General features: G+C 36.1%; 1 protein-coding gene across 2 annotated transcripts in view; it reads right to left on the bottom strand.

Moving 5' to 3' along the window:
• The window catches only part of cox10 (cytochrome c oxidase assembly factor heme A:farnesyltransferase COX10), a 138,566-nt gene that overhangs the window by 27,174 nt on the left and 94,059 nt on the right, over positions 1-17,333 (bottom strand). For both annotated transcript variants that reach the window (XM_073025903.1, XM_073025904.1), the window contains one exon: positions 3,243-3,313. In XM_073025903.1, the coding sequence (XP_072882004.1) occupies positions 3,243-3,313 (71 nt within the window). The remainder of the gene's footprint in view (positions 1-3,242; positions 3,314-17,333) is intronic.

The following is a 17,333-nucleotide window of genomic DNA, read 5'->3' as shown; positions in this document are numbered from 1 at the left end:
AAAAAACAGGCAGGTTTCATCGGCATTGTAGATACCACTTGTTCAAAATTTTGAAGCAAGTAAGGGAGTTTTGCAGATTTCCATGTTTCTGCATCGACAACATCAGCACCTCCTTTCTCACCGTATGCTTTCTTGAATTCCATATGGTGTCAACATTTCCAAGGAGAGAACCAACCATCTATTGCTTTAAAATCTTCGTGACCAGCTTCTTAGCTAGCTCCTATGACTTGGGTTTTCTTTTTAACATTGGTCCACTGACATACACACCTCAACCAGTTACAGTGGAAAACCATTTTTGAGGTCCTCTTCAACATCTGGATCCTTACCTTCATGCTTTCAATTTTGGGATGTTCTATGTTGTCCCTATTATTCTCGCAGTTTATCTTGCAGAGGTATCAAATGTGTAATTGTAGATTTCAGCATTCCAGTTATCTCTGCCAGCTGACAATAAGTGGTGTTAGGTGGATGGCTTTTAATTTGGTCCAGTAGGATTATTTTTTCGGCTAGTGTCATATCTTTATGTGGCACCTTGGCAAGGGTCTGATCATTTTTAAAGTAAAAATAAAAAACTAAATTATCAAAAGTCACTGGTTTTGGAATCGATGTCCATCGGCCCAAAACAGATACCATAACACAAACACACAGAAAATGATACTATTTAAAAATTGTTTGCTCTGACCATGGTGTAGTGTCTAACAGCCACACAAGCACCCGTGACTAATGCTAGCTTGAAACTGTTCGGAAACAGTCTCCTGCCCCAATGAAGTGGCATGGTGTCCCAAATAAACAAAGGGAATACCAACTAGTTTCTTGAATAGTTTTTGTTCTTTATAAATTGTCTGGAATAAGCAGCTGCCCTGATTAACCGATGGCCCAATGATCCGGAATTCACTGTATTTGGAAAACTTCAGACACACGAAATGAGATTTTCTTTTGCTGTCTTACGAAAGGTGAACTGAAGTGGAAGTGCCGGGAAAAAGGTTACATTATTTACAATTAACCTGAGTTTTTATTTTAGCACGTTTTACTCGGTAGTTTTTACTTCTTTACTTTTCCCAGTGAAGTAAAGTTCAAAAAATTCAAAGAATTTCCTTGAGAAGTGGAGGAACAAACACTTAATACATTGTTTTGACCACCCGCAAAAAAAAAATCAATAAGACACTCACAAATAAGCCGAACAGGTGTATATGCTGTGTCTTACTATTGTGCGTCTGTATCAAAAATATAAAAAACTAAGGGATCTTGATGTTAAGTTCCAGTGTTCTCAAAACCTCAGGTTTTTACACATTAATCTTGCATGCATGCTAATGACTCTTCACATTTCAAGGCATTCTTTCGTGTTTTTTTCCCCCAAGGCTGGTGGGGGTGGGGAGAGGACGAATGCATCCAGAGGTGTACAATGCAGATTTCCAACTCATTAATTGCAAGCTTGAAGACTTGATGGATTTCTCTATGTTATACCTCACACTGAGTGAGGAAACATCCCAGATGCTCATCTGTAAACCTGGAGTCATGGTGCAATTTGCTAAATGAAGGCTCCATCTGTTTTTGTTGAGGAGCTGAGAAGAAAGATGGTCTCCTAATGGAGCTGTCTCCAGTGCCGCTCTCATCTTCCTTCAGAGGTCAAGCTGAGTTAATTTTATAGAACTATACCACTGTATGCTTTTCTTACTAATGTACAATTCAACACATTAGTGGTTTATAAGTATGTTTATCTTAAATTCCAAAAGCAGACAGATAGATGTAATTCATGTCAGCAGATCCAAATCTGAAATTTTCTATATGCCATATTTAAAACTTTGTGAATATTAGCAAAATCACAAGGCACATTCAGTGAATGTACAAAAAGAATTCACACTGAACTCTTTCATCTGAATATCCAGGAGAGTGTCAGGTCAATGATTTAAAAAAATCTAGGCCAGTCTGCATTTTAACAGAAGAATGGCATTTCAGAAACTATTTAATTGATTGTTTTTCCCCTATAATGGGAGAGACTTGATATCAATACTTTAAATTGCTCTGTGGGGAGTAAGTAGCTTGAGAAACATTATGTGGCGCAGAAGACATGAATATACAGTGGGAGGTTAATGCTCCTATTAGTTAAAGTTTTCCCCCAAATCTATTGCCAAAAAGAAATTATCCTGGTTAATATTGTCAGTGTGGTGTAGGATTGGAGGCATGTTATATTCCTGCTTCAAAAACTTAGTTTTATGAAGTCAATTGCTGCAAGCCTGCGAGGCACAATATAATACAGCACTGCTACAATATAGGAAGTTAAGCAATGTCAGTTAGGGATGGATTTCCAGGCAAATGTCCTTTGATAAAGTTACCCAGAAAAGATCTTATCTAGCTTTTGAAAATATTCAGTACCCTAGCATTTTTGGGTGTGGAGGAAAGGAGTTCTAAATATCACTTTTTAAAGAAATAATTTCACCTCTACATAGTCCAGCAGTCATTTTATTCATCTTCTCTTGAGGAACTAGGTGAGGAGTTTTGTTTTGCAATCCTCACTGAAGATTCAGTTTCTCTGGATTTATTTGACTAAATCAATTTAATTTAACCATCTCAATTAGACAGATACTTGCTAAACACATGACAATGCAAGCCAAGTCTATTTAATCTGCCTTCAAAATCAAATCATTTCAACTTTGATATTATTGAGTAAAGTTCTGCATTATTAGCATTTGAGGTGCATAATGTCTTAAAGTGAACAAAATTGCTCTGGAGGCAATTTGACCATTCTGTGTGCAGCTACAGAATAACCCAGTCTCTTTTGTATCCAACCCCTTGCAAAGAAAGGCCAACAGTGCATGAGCCTTTCTGATTAGTTTTTGTGCCTGTAGGGTTGCTTTTAGTGATCTGTTCACAGACAACTAAATACCTCTTAGCTTCTTACAGCTCTTAATTTCTCATCAAAAACAAAAACACCTACTATTAGCGCAGATAACTTTAACACCAGAAAATGTTTCATTACATGGAATTACTGAATTCTCATTACATGCAATTGCTGAACCTAATGCTATATAGAGGTTGTTCAGAGACAACTAAAGCAATTTTCTATTTTTTCCCCACATCCATGATGTTTGTAACAGCGTGCAAAAGAGACCAAAGTTCCTTCGTTTCATAGTTTACATTATCATGCTGTACAGTTAGCCAAAACCATTTCCAAATCTACAAATCCTTTAAAAAAAATCTGCTGGAATTGTTAAAAGGAACAAACACAGTGGTGGAAAGGGACTAACCTAATCTGCCCTCTGACAAGGGGCCGGTTTTTTGTCCTATTCATGTTCGAGTCAAAGGGCACCTCGAAGAACTGTAAAAAAACACAGAACACTATTAGGTACTATTAGAGTATAAATCCTATAAAATAATTTTGTATCTAATCTAGAAGATTAAAGTGTTCTGAAAACATCAATTTTCAGAACACATCCATAAACTAAACCTGTAATCATTCACAATAATAGAATACGGAGTAATATTTTCATAACACAGTAAGCTTTTAAAGAAGTAAAGACAACAACAAACTATGGGCACTTTTCCATTGATTTCCAGTTTGAAGAACCACAAGAAATCCAGAGTTATTATTTAACACATTCCAGCAGTACATGAAAATCATATTAAGGAAAATAATGTGACTTTTATATTCCCTTCTCTGCTATATCCCTCACAAGTTATCACTTGCTAGGGTGTCCAAGGTGGACTAATAAAGGGGATTTGGACAGGATTCATGATGGCATAAAGCATTAACCATTGTTTTCAATGCAAATCAAGCAAGATATATAATAGCAAAATTATTGGAAGAAACACAAGACATTCACCATTGATAAAGTTGGCCCAAAATTAATGATATTTTGTCCATGGTGTTACATCTGTATCAATAGTTGGGGAAGAAATTCAATCCCATCATCTCCTATTTTTACTACACACTAAGCCCCCAACCTCAGAAAATACCATCATAATTAAAATCAACCAAACTTGATGGAAATAAATGTCTTTCATAAAATAAATAAATATCAGTTACAATTAGGCAGGGGGACATTGATGCAATCGCAAAGGAGGTACAACAGTAGCTCTGCTTTATTAGGAGTTTGAGGAAATTTCAGATGTCACAAAGAATTTTGCGTATTTCTACAGACATACAGTGGAGAGCATTCTGACTGGGTGCATCACGGTCTGGTATGGAGGCTTCAATGCACAGGATTGCAAGAGGCTGTCGAGGATTGTAGCCTCAACCAGCCCCATCACAGGCACAACCCTCCTCACCATCTAAGAGATCTTCAAGAGGCAGAGCCTCAAGAAAGCAACATCCATCATTAAGGAACTTCACCATCCAGAACATGCCCTTTCTTAATACAACCATCAAGTAGAAGGTACAGGTGCTTGAAGAACCAATCTCAATGACTCAGGAGCAATTTGTTCTCCTCCATCATCTGATTTCTAAACAGTCCATGAACTCATGAATGCTACCTCATTATTCCTTTTGTTTTGTACGATTTACTTAGTAACTTAGAGCAATTTTATCTTTGCATTGTATTGCTGCTGTAAAACAGCAAATTTCATGTTATTTAAGACAATGATAATTAACCTTATTCTGATTCTGTAATAAACAGGCTAGATGAAATGCTAAAAAAATTAAGGCAACAACTTTTTGTAAGGCTAACACAGTTATTTTGTAATTTGAATAGTATAACTTAATCACTGTAACAGAAATCCCCACAGCATAGTGAAATAGTGCAGTTGAGAGTTTGTGAGTTAAATGAGCACTTGGAGAAAAGCTGGATTTGAGCAAAGTTGAGGCTGATTTTATATTATGATATGAGCTTTCTTTGACTGTGCCATCTGGCCAAAAAGTCCCTTGCAATAAAATTAACAATGCAAATGTAAAGTTCCCGAAATTTGCTAAGATTAATGACTATTCCAGCAAGATTACTTTCAGACTGATGTCAGCCGTGAAAGATGCATGAGCACGGGCTCTGGTTCAATTGAAAATTAAGTTTAATTATTATAAATTCTTTCTAAGATCTAGCAGAGGTACAATGGACAATGAACCTTCAGCACTTTATGTTCTATACAATTCAGTTTGCAATTTTTACCACTGTTTATTATGATAAACACAAACAAATCACCAAATGCAATTTCTTAAATAAAGCGTGCGGATAAGAATGAAATTGATCTGCTTTCCAATCTGAAACCATTTACTACTTGGCTTTAGCTGCACTTAACCTTCACACTTGTCCTTTCAAGATCTTGTGCCAGGTCAGTTGGGTGTACAAAATGTGTATCCTACTAGCAGTACTGTATAGGTTTTAAAGGAATCCTAAAAGGCATGCTAATCTTAAGGTCTAGGCAAACCCAGTTGGGTTCTGGTAATTGGATATTTGATCATTTCATATAATTTATTATGTATTGCTCATAATGTTCAGTTGAAGTGAAGTGACATGCTCAGTAACCAACCCACTTCAATACTGATTCCATGTGCATATTCAGGTTGGCTCCAGTCAAAAGTATTGTCAGAATACAAGTTTCTTGGGAGATTTCACAAGTCTATTTTCTTGCTGGAATCTTACAACACACTTGCACATTATTTGAAGGACAAATGGACACACATACAATATGTCTAAACAGCATTTGAAACAGCTGGTTTAGTACTTCAAAGACCAAATATTAGAGGAAATTCCCCCACAAGAAAGGCACACATTTTGACAGCTGATCTAGTACAATGGCATAAAAAAGACTTAAGAGCTGCTATGCTATGTATTTTTTTGTAACTGACCCAGAACATTGTACAATTGCTGAGTAGGTTGCAGCTATTTAACTGACGCCAGGTGCAAATCTACAGAGCATTTGTTTTAGCCCCATGGAGCAAGACACACGTCCGGCTTTCTTTGCCCTGTTCTGTTTACGCCCGACAGCCAATGAATCAAAGTACTTCCACTGTACACTGTTTTGGATACAGCTAGAACAGAATTTTGTTTGTTTGAAGCTTCATTCAATGATAAGGACCTTAAAAGTATTTTTCTGACTCTGTAATCCTTCATATTATTATTACCAGAAGTTGTTTTAATACTTCGAAGTATTTAAAACTCAATCTACATCTGAGTGTTCACTTTCAGAAATAACGAGGTGTTTGTTGTGGTTATGCGTGATAAAGAACTAATCTCAATAAATAAGGAAATGAAAAAGTTAACAGACACTCATGAACTGATGCTCCTTTGACAGAAAAGATCAAAAATAAAAGAAGCAATGCCAGTAGGAAAGCCTTCATCAACAGTAATTTCGTAAGAACAAGAGTTTTCAGCACACAGTAATGCCATAGTGGCCAATTTTATGGATTAACAACCCAGAGTCTTACAATTGGTGAAAAGCAGAATGTCAATGGAGAACAAGGTAGTTTAAATATTATAGTTTCTTTTGAATAGATTGCAAATTTATTTATAAATAAATGAATCATTTCAAAATAAACTTTAAGTATAAATGGAATTGTGAATGATAAAGATATTCAAGGAACCTCACCATTCTCCTAATATTTTGCTCCATTACAGGTCAATATATGAATATATTCAATGCTTATGAACCCTGATTTAATTGTTAACAACTGTTCTTCTGCTTTGTTAATACAGAAAGAAACAATACTTTAAAGCACTTTGATGGAGAGCCTTAAAAATATATTAGAATCTAAATGAAGAGAATAGAGCTATCGTTAGGTAGTAAAGGGCATTTCACTTATTTTCCTGAAGAACAAATCTGATTATCTATAGAACACATTTCTTAAACAATTGAAATTCTAAGGATACCAGAAAAACTTACATTACAAAGTTCCTCAAATTATATTTTATAACACTATTTTGAACAGGAATCCAATGAGGATATATGGAGGAACAGGTGTACTGTGAGAGGGAAATTCAAGATATTGAGTGTGTGATAAGAAAACTGAAAACTTAAGTCAAAAAAGAATAAATAAGCAGTGTCACAAAATGGGACCCAGCAAGTTTTGTACTTTCTTCCTTATCTTCTAACGATCAGCTGCTTTTCCGAATGTTAGACAACAGCACGGTGCCTTGAGAGCCAGTTGTCAGCTTGAACCCTTTTCTGATGATAAGAACACAATACTAAAAGTTGATTTGCCTCAGTCAACATGGGCTCCAAGCAAGAATCATGCACGGTAATCATCTAATTCTGATAAGATAAAATAAGCATCTAATGAAAAGAGGATCAAAGAATCAACTGAAAATGGTCTCAGTAAAGGTAAATCAGAAAGTTACGAACTGCATAAACAGAATCAATTAAGACTTGCAACACGTCTTTAGGTATATTTACGTAATAAAATGTTATATAAATAAAATCAGTCAAGCATCACATATACAAAAAAAGTTAACACTAAGTATCTGCTGCTTGACAGAGAAATTACAATTTCTGAGTAACACAAACTTGCAATTACCCTTCCATCAAAGTGCTTACTTTAATTAGCACATCATACGTGTGAAAATGTCTTAACATCTTTTTGAATCATTGCAGGAAAGCTACGATTTGATTAAACGTTGGAAATATTAACAGAACTATTGAGTGATATTAGGGGACTGTGGAGATGAGATATACCTGAAGACAAATGGCAAGATAGAAAACAAAATAGATCCTCATTGCCTTTAAGTACAATTCTCTTTAGTCTTATAAAAATTGCATGCTGGGCTCCAATTTATATTGATAGCTATTAACAGTTTGTACAGATAAATCAGATAAATTGATAGACTGTACAGATTAATATTCTATTTTCTGATCTTTTAACAATGTGCAGATAATAATCCCCACAGTGGTTTTCTGCCACAAAGACTAGGATACATTTATTCCAAGTTTCTGCTTTTTTTCCCCCAAGTGCCCACATTTAATATTCTAGATCTGACTGAGTGATAGAACTCAACTGAGTCAAAATATTTTGAATTTAGGCCAAGTGGAGACATTTGGTTACCTAATCTAAGTTGACACTTATCAGCAACGCCAAGGTGTGCTGTACTGCTGGTGATGCCGATAATGGTTTTTTGAAGAGATGTTAAATTGCTTATTTACCTTTGCAAGTAGATGGAAAAGTGGGGAAAAAATTCATTAGCAGCAGGATGCTCTTTAGTGTTATGAAGGTGTTACAGGTTCTATATAAACGTTTTCCACCCTTACCAGGTAAGTTTTCGCTTTCAAGGGGGAGCAAAAGTGGTATCTTGATAGCACTTAACTAGACTAAACAATTAGCAAAGATCCCTGTTGAAGAGGCAAAATATTACAAGGAGATGGACAATGCAAACAATGTAAAAAGCTAGCACAAATAAATCTTCAGCTGATGGTTATAGCATCAGCTGAGATATATATGAGTAAGGACACTAGTAAAAGTTCCAATGACTTTGTTTGGAGATATCACTAAACGTGCATTTCTCGGAATGACATCATGCACAGAAAATAATGCTTTGATTAAGTTGTGCACTACTGCACCACTATAAACTTTACAATGCATTAGTAAATAATTAATCAAATTGATGATCAGATTGTTGGAGACAGTAGCTATTAATCTATTGTAAAAAACTGGCTTTCACATCAGAAGCCCTTTGTGATGTCATCAATATTAGAGACAACTTGGTGCCATTAACAGTAAATGCAAAGCACTTAAGACTGCATTATGTGGGCAATGGAAGAGGAGTAAGATATTTGTAAGTAATCTTTTAATATGTTCCTAACCTTGGATAAATCCGTCATTACTTCTGCAATTCAATCTAATGTCTTGGTTTTACCCTTATCTTGGTTGATAAATGATGCCTCATGCATTTTCTGCATTATTTATTTCACTGCTTCAAACAATAGTTCACCATGAACTTTTCCCAGATTAGGCAGTCTAAAGCAGAAGGAATTAGGTAAAAGCTTGTGAAGTATTAAATCTCTGACTGCCATTTCAGTGAACCAGATGCTGGAAATCTTAGTCATAATCATTTACTACATTTATTGAAATAAAATAAGGTAAATATATCTACTTTTGGCTATCAGTTGACAAATTTAATTACTGCTTAAAAATATCAGTTGTGATGTTTTGTTAAGGGAGCAAATTATTTTGTTGCTTTGACTATCTACTTACCTTTATTATTCTGGTCATCTAGTTCCTCAAATTCACAATGTCAAATACTTTATTACAATTAAGTTTATCCATCCCCTAAATTTTCTTGGGACCAATAAAAAACATTGCCATCTTTGTCAAGTATTCCCAGTTTTCCACTGAATTGTGTACATCTTGTTTTCTCCAAAGCTTTAGAGGCTGTACTGTTTAAAGAGGACCTGAACAGTTCACAAAACCTCAACTTCGGAAAAGTTCAAACATGAGAAAATTTGCAGATGCTGGAAATCCAAGTGTAACACACACACACACACACACACACACACACACACACACACACACACACACACACACACACACACACACACACACACACACACACACACACACACACACACACACACACACACACACACACACACACACACACAAAGTGAGTAGTTTCAAGTTCCTCAGTATACACATCACTGAAGTTCTCACCTTGACAGTACACACGTACTGTGAGGCAGAAAAAGCACAACAGCATCTCTTCCACCTCAGGCGACTGAAGAAGTTCAGCATGAGCCCCCAAATCCTCAATACCTTTTACAGGGGCACCATTGAGAGCATCCTGATGGCTGTATCACCCCCTGGTACGGGATCTGCACCAACCTTGATTGCTGGGCACTGCAGAGAGTGGTATGGACAGCCCAGTGCATCTGTGGATGTGAACTTCCCTCCATTGAGGCTATTTACAACAGCAGGTGCACAAAGAAGGCCTGGAAGATCATGAGGGGCACCAATCACCCTAACCATAACTTCCATCTGGTAAATGGTCCTGCAGCATTAAAGCCAAGACCAATAGGCTACGGGACAGCTTCCTTCTACAAGTCATTAGACTTATAAATTCACATGCCTGTACATTGTGACAGAGCCATAACACAAAGATTTTTACTCTCTCAATTTGTGGGATGGATGTAAGATTTAAATAAATTCAAATGCTGGAGGAACTCAGATGTCAGGCAGCATCTATGGAAAAGAGTAAAGAGTTGACATTTCGGGCTGAGACCCTTCATCAGGACACCAAAGACCTACTAGGCTATAAGTGATTCCTTTATCCACTTGATTAAGTACCAAGTTCATTCTATGACCTTCATGCTCATCCAGTCTGAAATCGACTGTTTACTCTAGGTGCTGCCTGGCTACTCAGTTCCTACAGCATTTTGTGTGTGTTACTTGGGAGAAGCTAATGCTCTAATAATTCTTCAGATTTTAGTTGATTACTACGAAGACCTAAGAGTGATTCCCTTATCCGTGTGATCCAAGTTCATTTTAATTTCCTTGTACTTTCCTGGCAATCCCATCTCTATTTTGGGAAGTTAGCCTAAGGGTTCTTCTACGACACAAGAATGTCTGTAATTTAAAATATTTCCCCTCACCTGGTCACTTGCTATCTGGTCAGGGAACTGCTTGATGATTTTCCTGAGCATTTCTAAAAGCTATTCATCTATGCTGAATACAGAATTTTAGCCACTTTTAAAATACCAAGTTATAAAAAGTTACTAATGACATTAAGAATGGTCACTAATAAACAATTACCAGATATCTAGCTGCAAAATTGATATTTGACTTCACTGCGGTTTATGAATGCATGAACGATATTATTCATTTCTTGTATCTTGCCTGTCCAGTTTCACCAGATACAAACAACCCTGAATATAGTATCATTGACATGCAGGGAAGTAACTTGTTATTCATCTATCCCACAGACTTATAATACCTTGCGAACCTTAATATACACATTTCTCACACCAGCCAGAAATGAAAAATTAGATTAAGGAAACCCAGGCCACTTTGAGGTGGTCATAGGAGATATCTAGAAACTTCCACAGCTCAATTATTCTCATCACAACAATTTTATTTTCTTCATTCATCCCAGGTCAACTATGTGTGCTTCATGATCTGCACCTTCCAGACTTGTTGGTATTTGCTTTATACTCTGAAGTATGACCCGAGAGCAGCACACATTCTTCAATGTAATAGTCATCTGCCCAACCATTAGCCAATTGAATGTAGAATTCGACTGCCAATCCCAATTTAAATCCCTGATCCTTTTTACTTAAAATAAGGCAGTGCAAGCTTTAGTCAAATTAATTAGTAATTAATTTGTCATTAGTAATTAGTCAAATTAATTTATTAAATTAATCAAATGTCAATAATGCATACTTTATTGCAATAATTTTTTGTTTTGTTTTATATTCTCTCTTGTACTTCAATGTCCTTTGCCAAAGTCCTGAATTACATTTTCTAGAAATACTGCAAATAGCTTCAGTGCCCTTTAATGTCTCTACCATGTTGTTTTGATTATAAGGGCATTCCTTGCTTGGTTCTACATTTGCCAAAAAGGAAATAAATGCTTGAAGATCGAGATCTTAAATCTGGCATTAAGTTTATGGACTACCTCTGTCCATTTGGTAACCTATTGACATGAATAGATCATTCATTTTGCAAGTTTGGTCTTTCACAAATCCTGTTGAATGGAGCTGACTGAGTACAATTAGTATCTCAAAGATTGGAAGTGAAGTCCTAATTACACTCAGTCTATCACATACTGATCCATGGTTTGAATTCAGATTTCAGATTTAGTTTAATTATCACATGGACATTGAAATGTAACATTATCAAAAAACCTAACTAATAATAAATGGTCCACAACTACCGGTATCTATCACGACTCATGAGTAGTATGATTCCAAGAATGATCAGTTTAAAATCCTGAATCTGCCTCTTGTTATCTGAGGATCAAAATGAAAATAAAGTTCAGAATGTATAAAAAAAATGGAGAACGTGGAAGGATAAATGGGGAAAATAAACAAAGTGCATAGCTCACAGAGATGAAAGTGGAAGTCATTTCCACAGGCAGCTGTGGAAGCCAAGTCTTTATACATATTTAAGGCAGACATTGATAGATTCTTGATTGGTTAGGGCATGAAGGGATACGGGGAGGAGAGGCAGGAGATTGGAAGTGAGAGGGAAAATGGATCAGCCATGATGAAATAGCGAAGCAGACTCGATGGGCGAAATGGCCTAATTCTTCTTCTACTGCTTACGGTCTTGTGGTCTAAAGTAGAGAATTAAGCAGTTGTACTGTAACTAAGAGAAACTGAAAAGGAATTGTATGAAAGATGCAGAACAATGAGAATGCAAAATGGGTGAAAAGGAAATAAAGGAAAACAGAGGAAAATGGATTCAGAGTAGGAGCACCAACCTTGAAAAGGCACACTATTTTTGACTTAAAGCAAAACCATAGAAGAATGATGCACACGTTGTGATCTTTTAACATGAGGCCTAAAGGTTTTTACAAGTATAGACCTTGTAAAAATAGGCCTTGCTGACAGCAGTTAGAGCAAGTTTAGGCAGCATTATATTTGGCTTGCAGCCATTTAGGCAAAGCACCAACAAAATCTTCATATCATGCATGTTTTGTTTTGTCACTGGACTATGATGGGAAACAAGCCAAGAAACATGCATTAATTACATAATAGATTTGTTTGTGCAATCAGCAGCAAATGAATAGTGCTCACCATTGATTCTGCTTACATTTCTTCACAGTTATTGTGGGCTTTTGCCCCATTACTTGCAATAATTAGAAAATTGAAGCAGTGCAGGACCCTCTGACAGGGTAAGTGAAATAAATGCCCTAAGTAATAAGACTGAGGATCAACCACACAGATTCTAAGCCAGGTAATGGGAGCTCAAATTTTTAACATAATGAAAACCTACCCACACAAATCAAACTTTTTATGAGCAAAAGGAGGATACATTTAGAGAAACAAAAGAAACAGGAAAAGATTAAAATCCCAACGCTTAAAATTCCAGACTTTTAAAAATCAACTTTTAGCACTGCAAACATTATTTGCCTGTGATTTAAGACTGACAGTCATATTAAAAGATTCCAAGAGATTTGACTGTACGAGCCTAAAGATTTTATGATACAATGGACATCTAGTGGGCTCACTTCCTTACTTGTGTTAGGCTGATCAGGCATGGTTACTGAAAGATATTGGCCTATTTACTCCTATTTAAATACTAACTATCCCATCTTCATTCCTAAACTTAATTCAAAGCAAACACTTATACCTTTTTGCTACTAAGAGTTTGTTAGTCTGTTTTTAATGCAGCAATTATAAAGAATAACCTTGGAAATTTTTTTTTCATTTCACTTAATTTCTGTTTTAACTATAAGGAAATAGAAAAAAAACTGGTTGTATTCTCGGCCTGAGATGTTCACAAGTACATTGAAATTTACAGGACACTCTTAAGGGCAATGAAATGTTAATCTTACGTGCATTCACATTAATCTATTATTGTTTTATGTGAGGACCCTATTTAAGATTAGCAGACAATAGCTCCATATCGAAAGAAATTTCAATATACAAGAAAATTGGTGTATGTTCACTGCAAACAAAAAACAATCTTCAGTTCCAAACACATTAGCTAACGACGCCTTTTCCGATACACTGTGCACATCACACAGCTTTGATGTTCAGTGCACTGATCAAGAATGTTTTCTATGCAGAAATTCTTCAGTAAACTTCTGCCAAGTTTTTAGCTTTTTCATCTTAGAATTACTTTTTAAATAGTCAGCTTTAGTACCATTTTGTAAGTCACTGCAAAAAAAGTCAATTCCATTTGTGTAGTGCAGCCACTAAATATAAATTCCTAATTCATCATGCATTATTTCTTTTAAATCAGTTACAATGCTTCTCCTTGAATCCCGTATTTGCAGCACCTCATATTCTAACCAAGTATTATCCTCAAGTCTGTATTAGTATAGTAACATGCTCATTTTTGCAAAGAGTAACCTGGTAACTTTATTTACTCTTATAGACTCAGATCATCCATCTACAGTTTGTGAGAACAATACCCAAACTCTTCAATGGAAAATCCCTTTCAAAGATGATATAAATGTAAGTGTAGGCAGTGCTTGAAATTTCAGGAAGGTTTAAAGTTCATTTGAAAAATTAAAACAATTGCACATGGCAACTTTAACAACTTACTCATAAAAGGCAACAAGGAGCATCATTCACCTACTAAGTTAAAAAAAATCATTAATGACAATCTTTTTCAACTGCCCTAAAATTGAACACCAAACAGAGGAACATTTCTATATAATAAATCAGAATTTAATCAGCTTTTTCTTGCCGGACCTATCTAGTACTTACAATTCAATAGTAAACACTGGGAGTTTTATTATTTACTTAAAGATAATGCTGCATTTTTTCCATTTAAATGAATGCAAGCAAACAAAGGTTTGGCAAATTCAATAAATTCTGATTAGACATTCAAATGAATGCAATATATAACCATCAGCAACTAATCTGGATTTCTTGGGTCTTTTTTATAATTTTAAACAGTCCTTGCACCGTATTGCATCATCACCACAATAGGTATATGGCAGATGCGATCTCAATGGCTCTCCAAGCAGCCTTGGACCACCTGGACATTACAAATACTTGTCAGGATGCTGTTCATTGATGATAGCTCAGTGTTTAACACCAGCATTCCCACAGTCCTGACTGAAACACTACAGAACCTGGGCCTCTGTACTTCCCTCTGCAACTGGATCCTTGATTTTCTAACCGAAAGACCACAATCTGTGCGGATTGGTAATAACATCTCCACCCTGCTGACATTCAACACTGGCGCACCACTGGGCTGTGTGCTTAGCTCCCTACTCTACTGTCTCTACACCCATGACTGTATAGATAGCCATAGCTCAAATACCACCTATAAATATGCTGATGATACAACCATTGTTGGCAGAATCTCAGACGGTGATGAGAGGGCATACAAGAGTGAGATATATCAGCTAGTTGAGCGGTGTCATAGCAACAGCCTTGTACTCAATGTTAGTAAGACCAAAGAGCTGATTGTGTACTTCAGAAAGGGTAAGACGAAGGAATACAAACCAATCCTCATAGAGGATCAGAAGTGGAGTGAGTGAGCAATATATCTGACTACGTAACCTGGTCCCAAGATATCGAAGCAGCTATAAAGGCTATATTCCAACAGGAGTTTGAGGAGATCTGCTTTGTCATCTAAAACACTTGAAAACTTCTACAGAAGTATTGTGGAGAACATTCTGATTGGCTGCATCACAGTCTGGTATGGGAAGGGAGGGGTCTAAAGCACAGGATTGAAGTAAGCTATAGAATATTGTAAAATTAGCCAGCTCTGTCATGTGTACAAGCTTCCATATTGTTCCAAGCCATCTTCAAGGTGTGTTGCATCAGAAAGGTGGCATCCATCATTAAGGACCCCCATCAGCCAGGACATACCCTCTTCTCATTGTTACCATCAGAGAGGAGGTACAGAAGTCTGAAGGCACACACTCAATTATACAGGAATAGCTTCTTCCCCTCTGCCATTCAATTTCTAAATGGGCATTGAACACATGAACAGTACCTCAGAGCTTTACCTTATTTCTGTTTTTGGACTACTTATTTTAACTATTTAATAGACACACACACACACACACACTGTGATTCAGTTTTTTCCTATATTTATCATGTATTGTATTGTACTGCTGCCACAAAGTTAACAAATTTCACAACATATGCTGGAGATAGTAAATCTGATTCTGCTCCTGATGAAGGGTTTCGGCCCGAAACGTTGTCCTTACCTCCTCCCATAGATGCTGTCTGGCCTGCTGAGTTCTGCCAGCATTTTGTGTTTTTACTGATTCTTTCAATGATGGCTGCAGTGTAGTTGGGCATTTTTCACTGCTAAGTCGGAAGGTTGTGAGTTTGTGAAGCTGACACTTCAGTATATCAGTCTGGGCTTTTTTTGCTCAAGTACAGTACGAGGGCAAGTTAACCTATCAGAAGTATTTTCTTCCAGGTGATCTATTCAATCTCTCAGGCAGTTGGTAAAGACTCTACAGGACTTATTGCAGAGAAAGGTAGTGGTGTTACACTTGTGCAATCACGATTAATTATTCCTCAATGGATATTACTGTAAAAGCACGTCTGGCAGAAAGTGGCCTTCACTTCTCCACATTATAGCAGTGTCTACACTTTAAAAAGTGCCACATTAGCTATAGAAGACTTTGAGATGGCCTGAACTGTAAACAGAGTAAACTACCTGGCAGATATTTACAAAAGCTCCAGTAAAGAGAATAGAATAGCATGCATTTTACCTTCTACAACCTTGTGTCACAATGCCTTGTGGCTATAATAAAGATTGAATCCTGCCTTAAGCATGCAGTCAGAACATGCAAAATTGAAAACCCATTTAGATGCATTGAGTCATCACTCTTAGCTGGTATTTGCAATTATAATTCCAGTTTTGCCTGCAAGTCTTGGAATTTAAATAATATTGCATCATTAATCTTAAACCATGTTACATGGGAATTAATGAAAAAAAGGTTGAATTAAATAAACAGATTTTTATTTATTCTTCAACTCTTTAGCTGCTTGTCAGTTGATCGAAAAGCAATCTACGGATCTATGGGACTTCGTAAGGATTTTTTAGAAATTTAGAACTATCACTGATGACTCAAACTGCAGTAAGGTCTTACAGTAAATATTTGTAAATGTTACAGATGTCTTGCTGAAGAATTACTAAATTAGACAGGATAATGGAAGCCTTAATGCTCTATTTTTCTTTTCATGAAGGAAGATTGATTACCAGTCCATATCATCAAATATACATTTAATTTCTATCCAATTATTCAACACAACAAATGGTCCAATTTCAAAAAATGCTTCCCAGCCAGATATTCCTCACGAAGTTGAACTGTTGAGTTGCCAAACAAATTAATCTGAAATAAATAGAATGTGCTGCTCCTCTCCTCTCCTCAACTTCAAGAGCACTTACGGGAAATTAATGAAACATGCCTTCTAGGTATTTACCTTATTTGACAAGGGCCTGCTCAAATTTAGTAATTACATTATTATTCTGCTGCAGATCTGTTTATAAATATTTCTGCTTTACGGCAATGCCATAGTACTCAGTTACTCAATTTTATTCGACCTGAAGTAATACTTTTAATGCCCAATGTTGTAAAAGGTAAAGAAATTTTACTGATTTGAAACTTCCTATGCTGTATAGAATTGTCATTATGAATATTGACCCGTTTTGCTTAAGTTATTTGGTAACTTTGCAGATTAAAAATAAATAATTTTTTCATTAAATATTGTGTATATACTAGAAAGTAGTAATTATATTTATGTTGTACATTGGAATGAACTGTTTGCTTTTGCTT

The sequence above is a fragment of the Hemitrygon akajei genome, chromosome 22 (assembly GCF_048418815.1).
Source record: "Hemitrygon akajei chromosome 22, sHemAka1.3, whole genome shotgun sequence".
NCBI lineage: Eukaryota > Metazoa > Chordata > Chondrichthyes > Myliobatiformes > Dasyatidae > Hemitrygon > Hemitrygon akajei.
The sequence above is the reverse complement of the archived record's forward strand: the minus strand, read 5'-3'. Positions and strand labels throughout refer to the sequence as shown.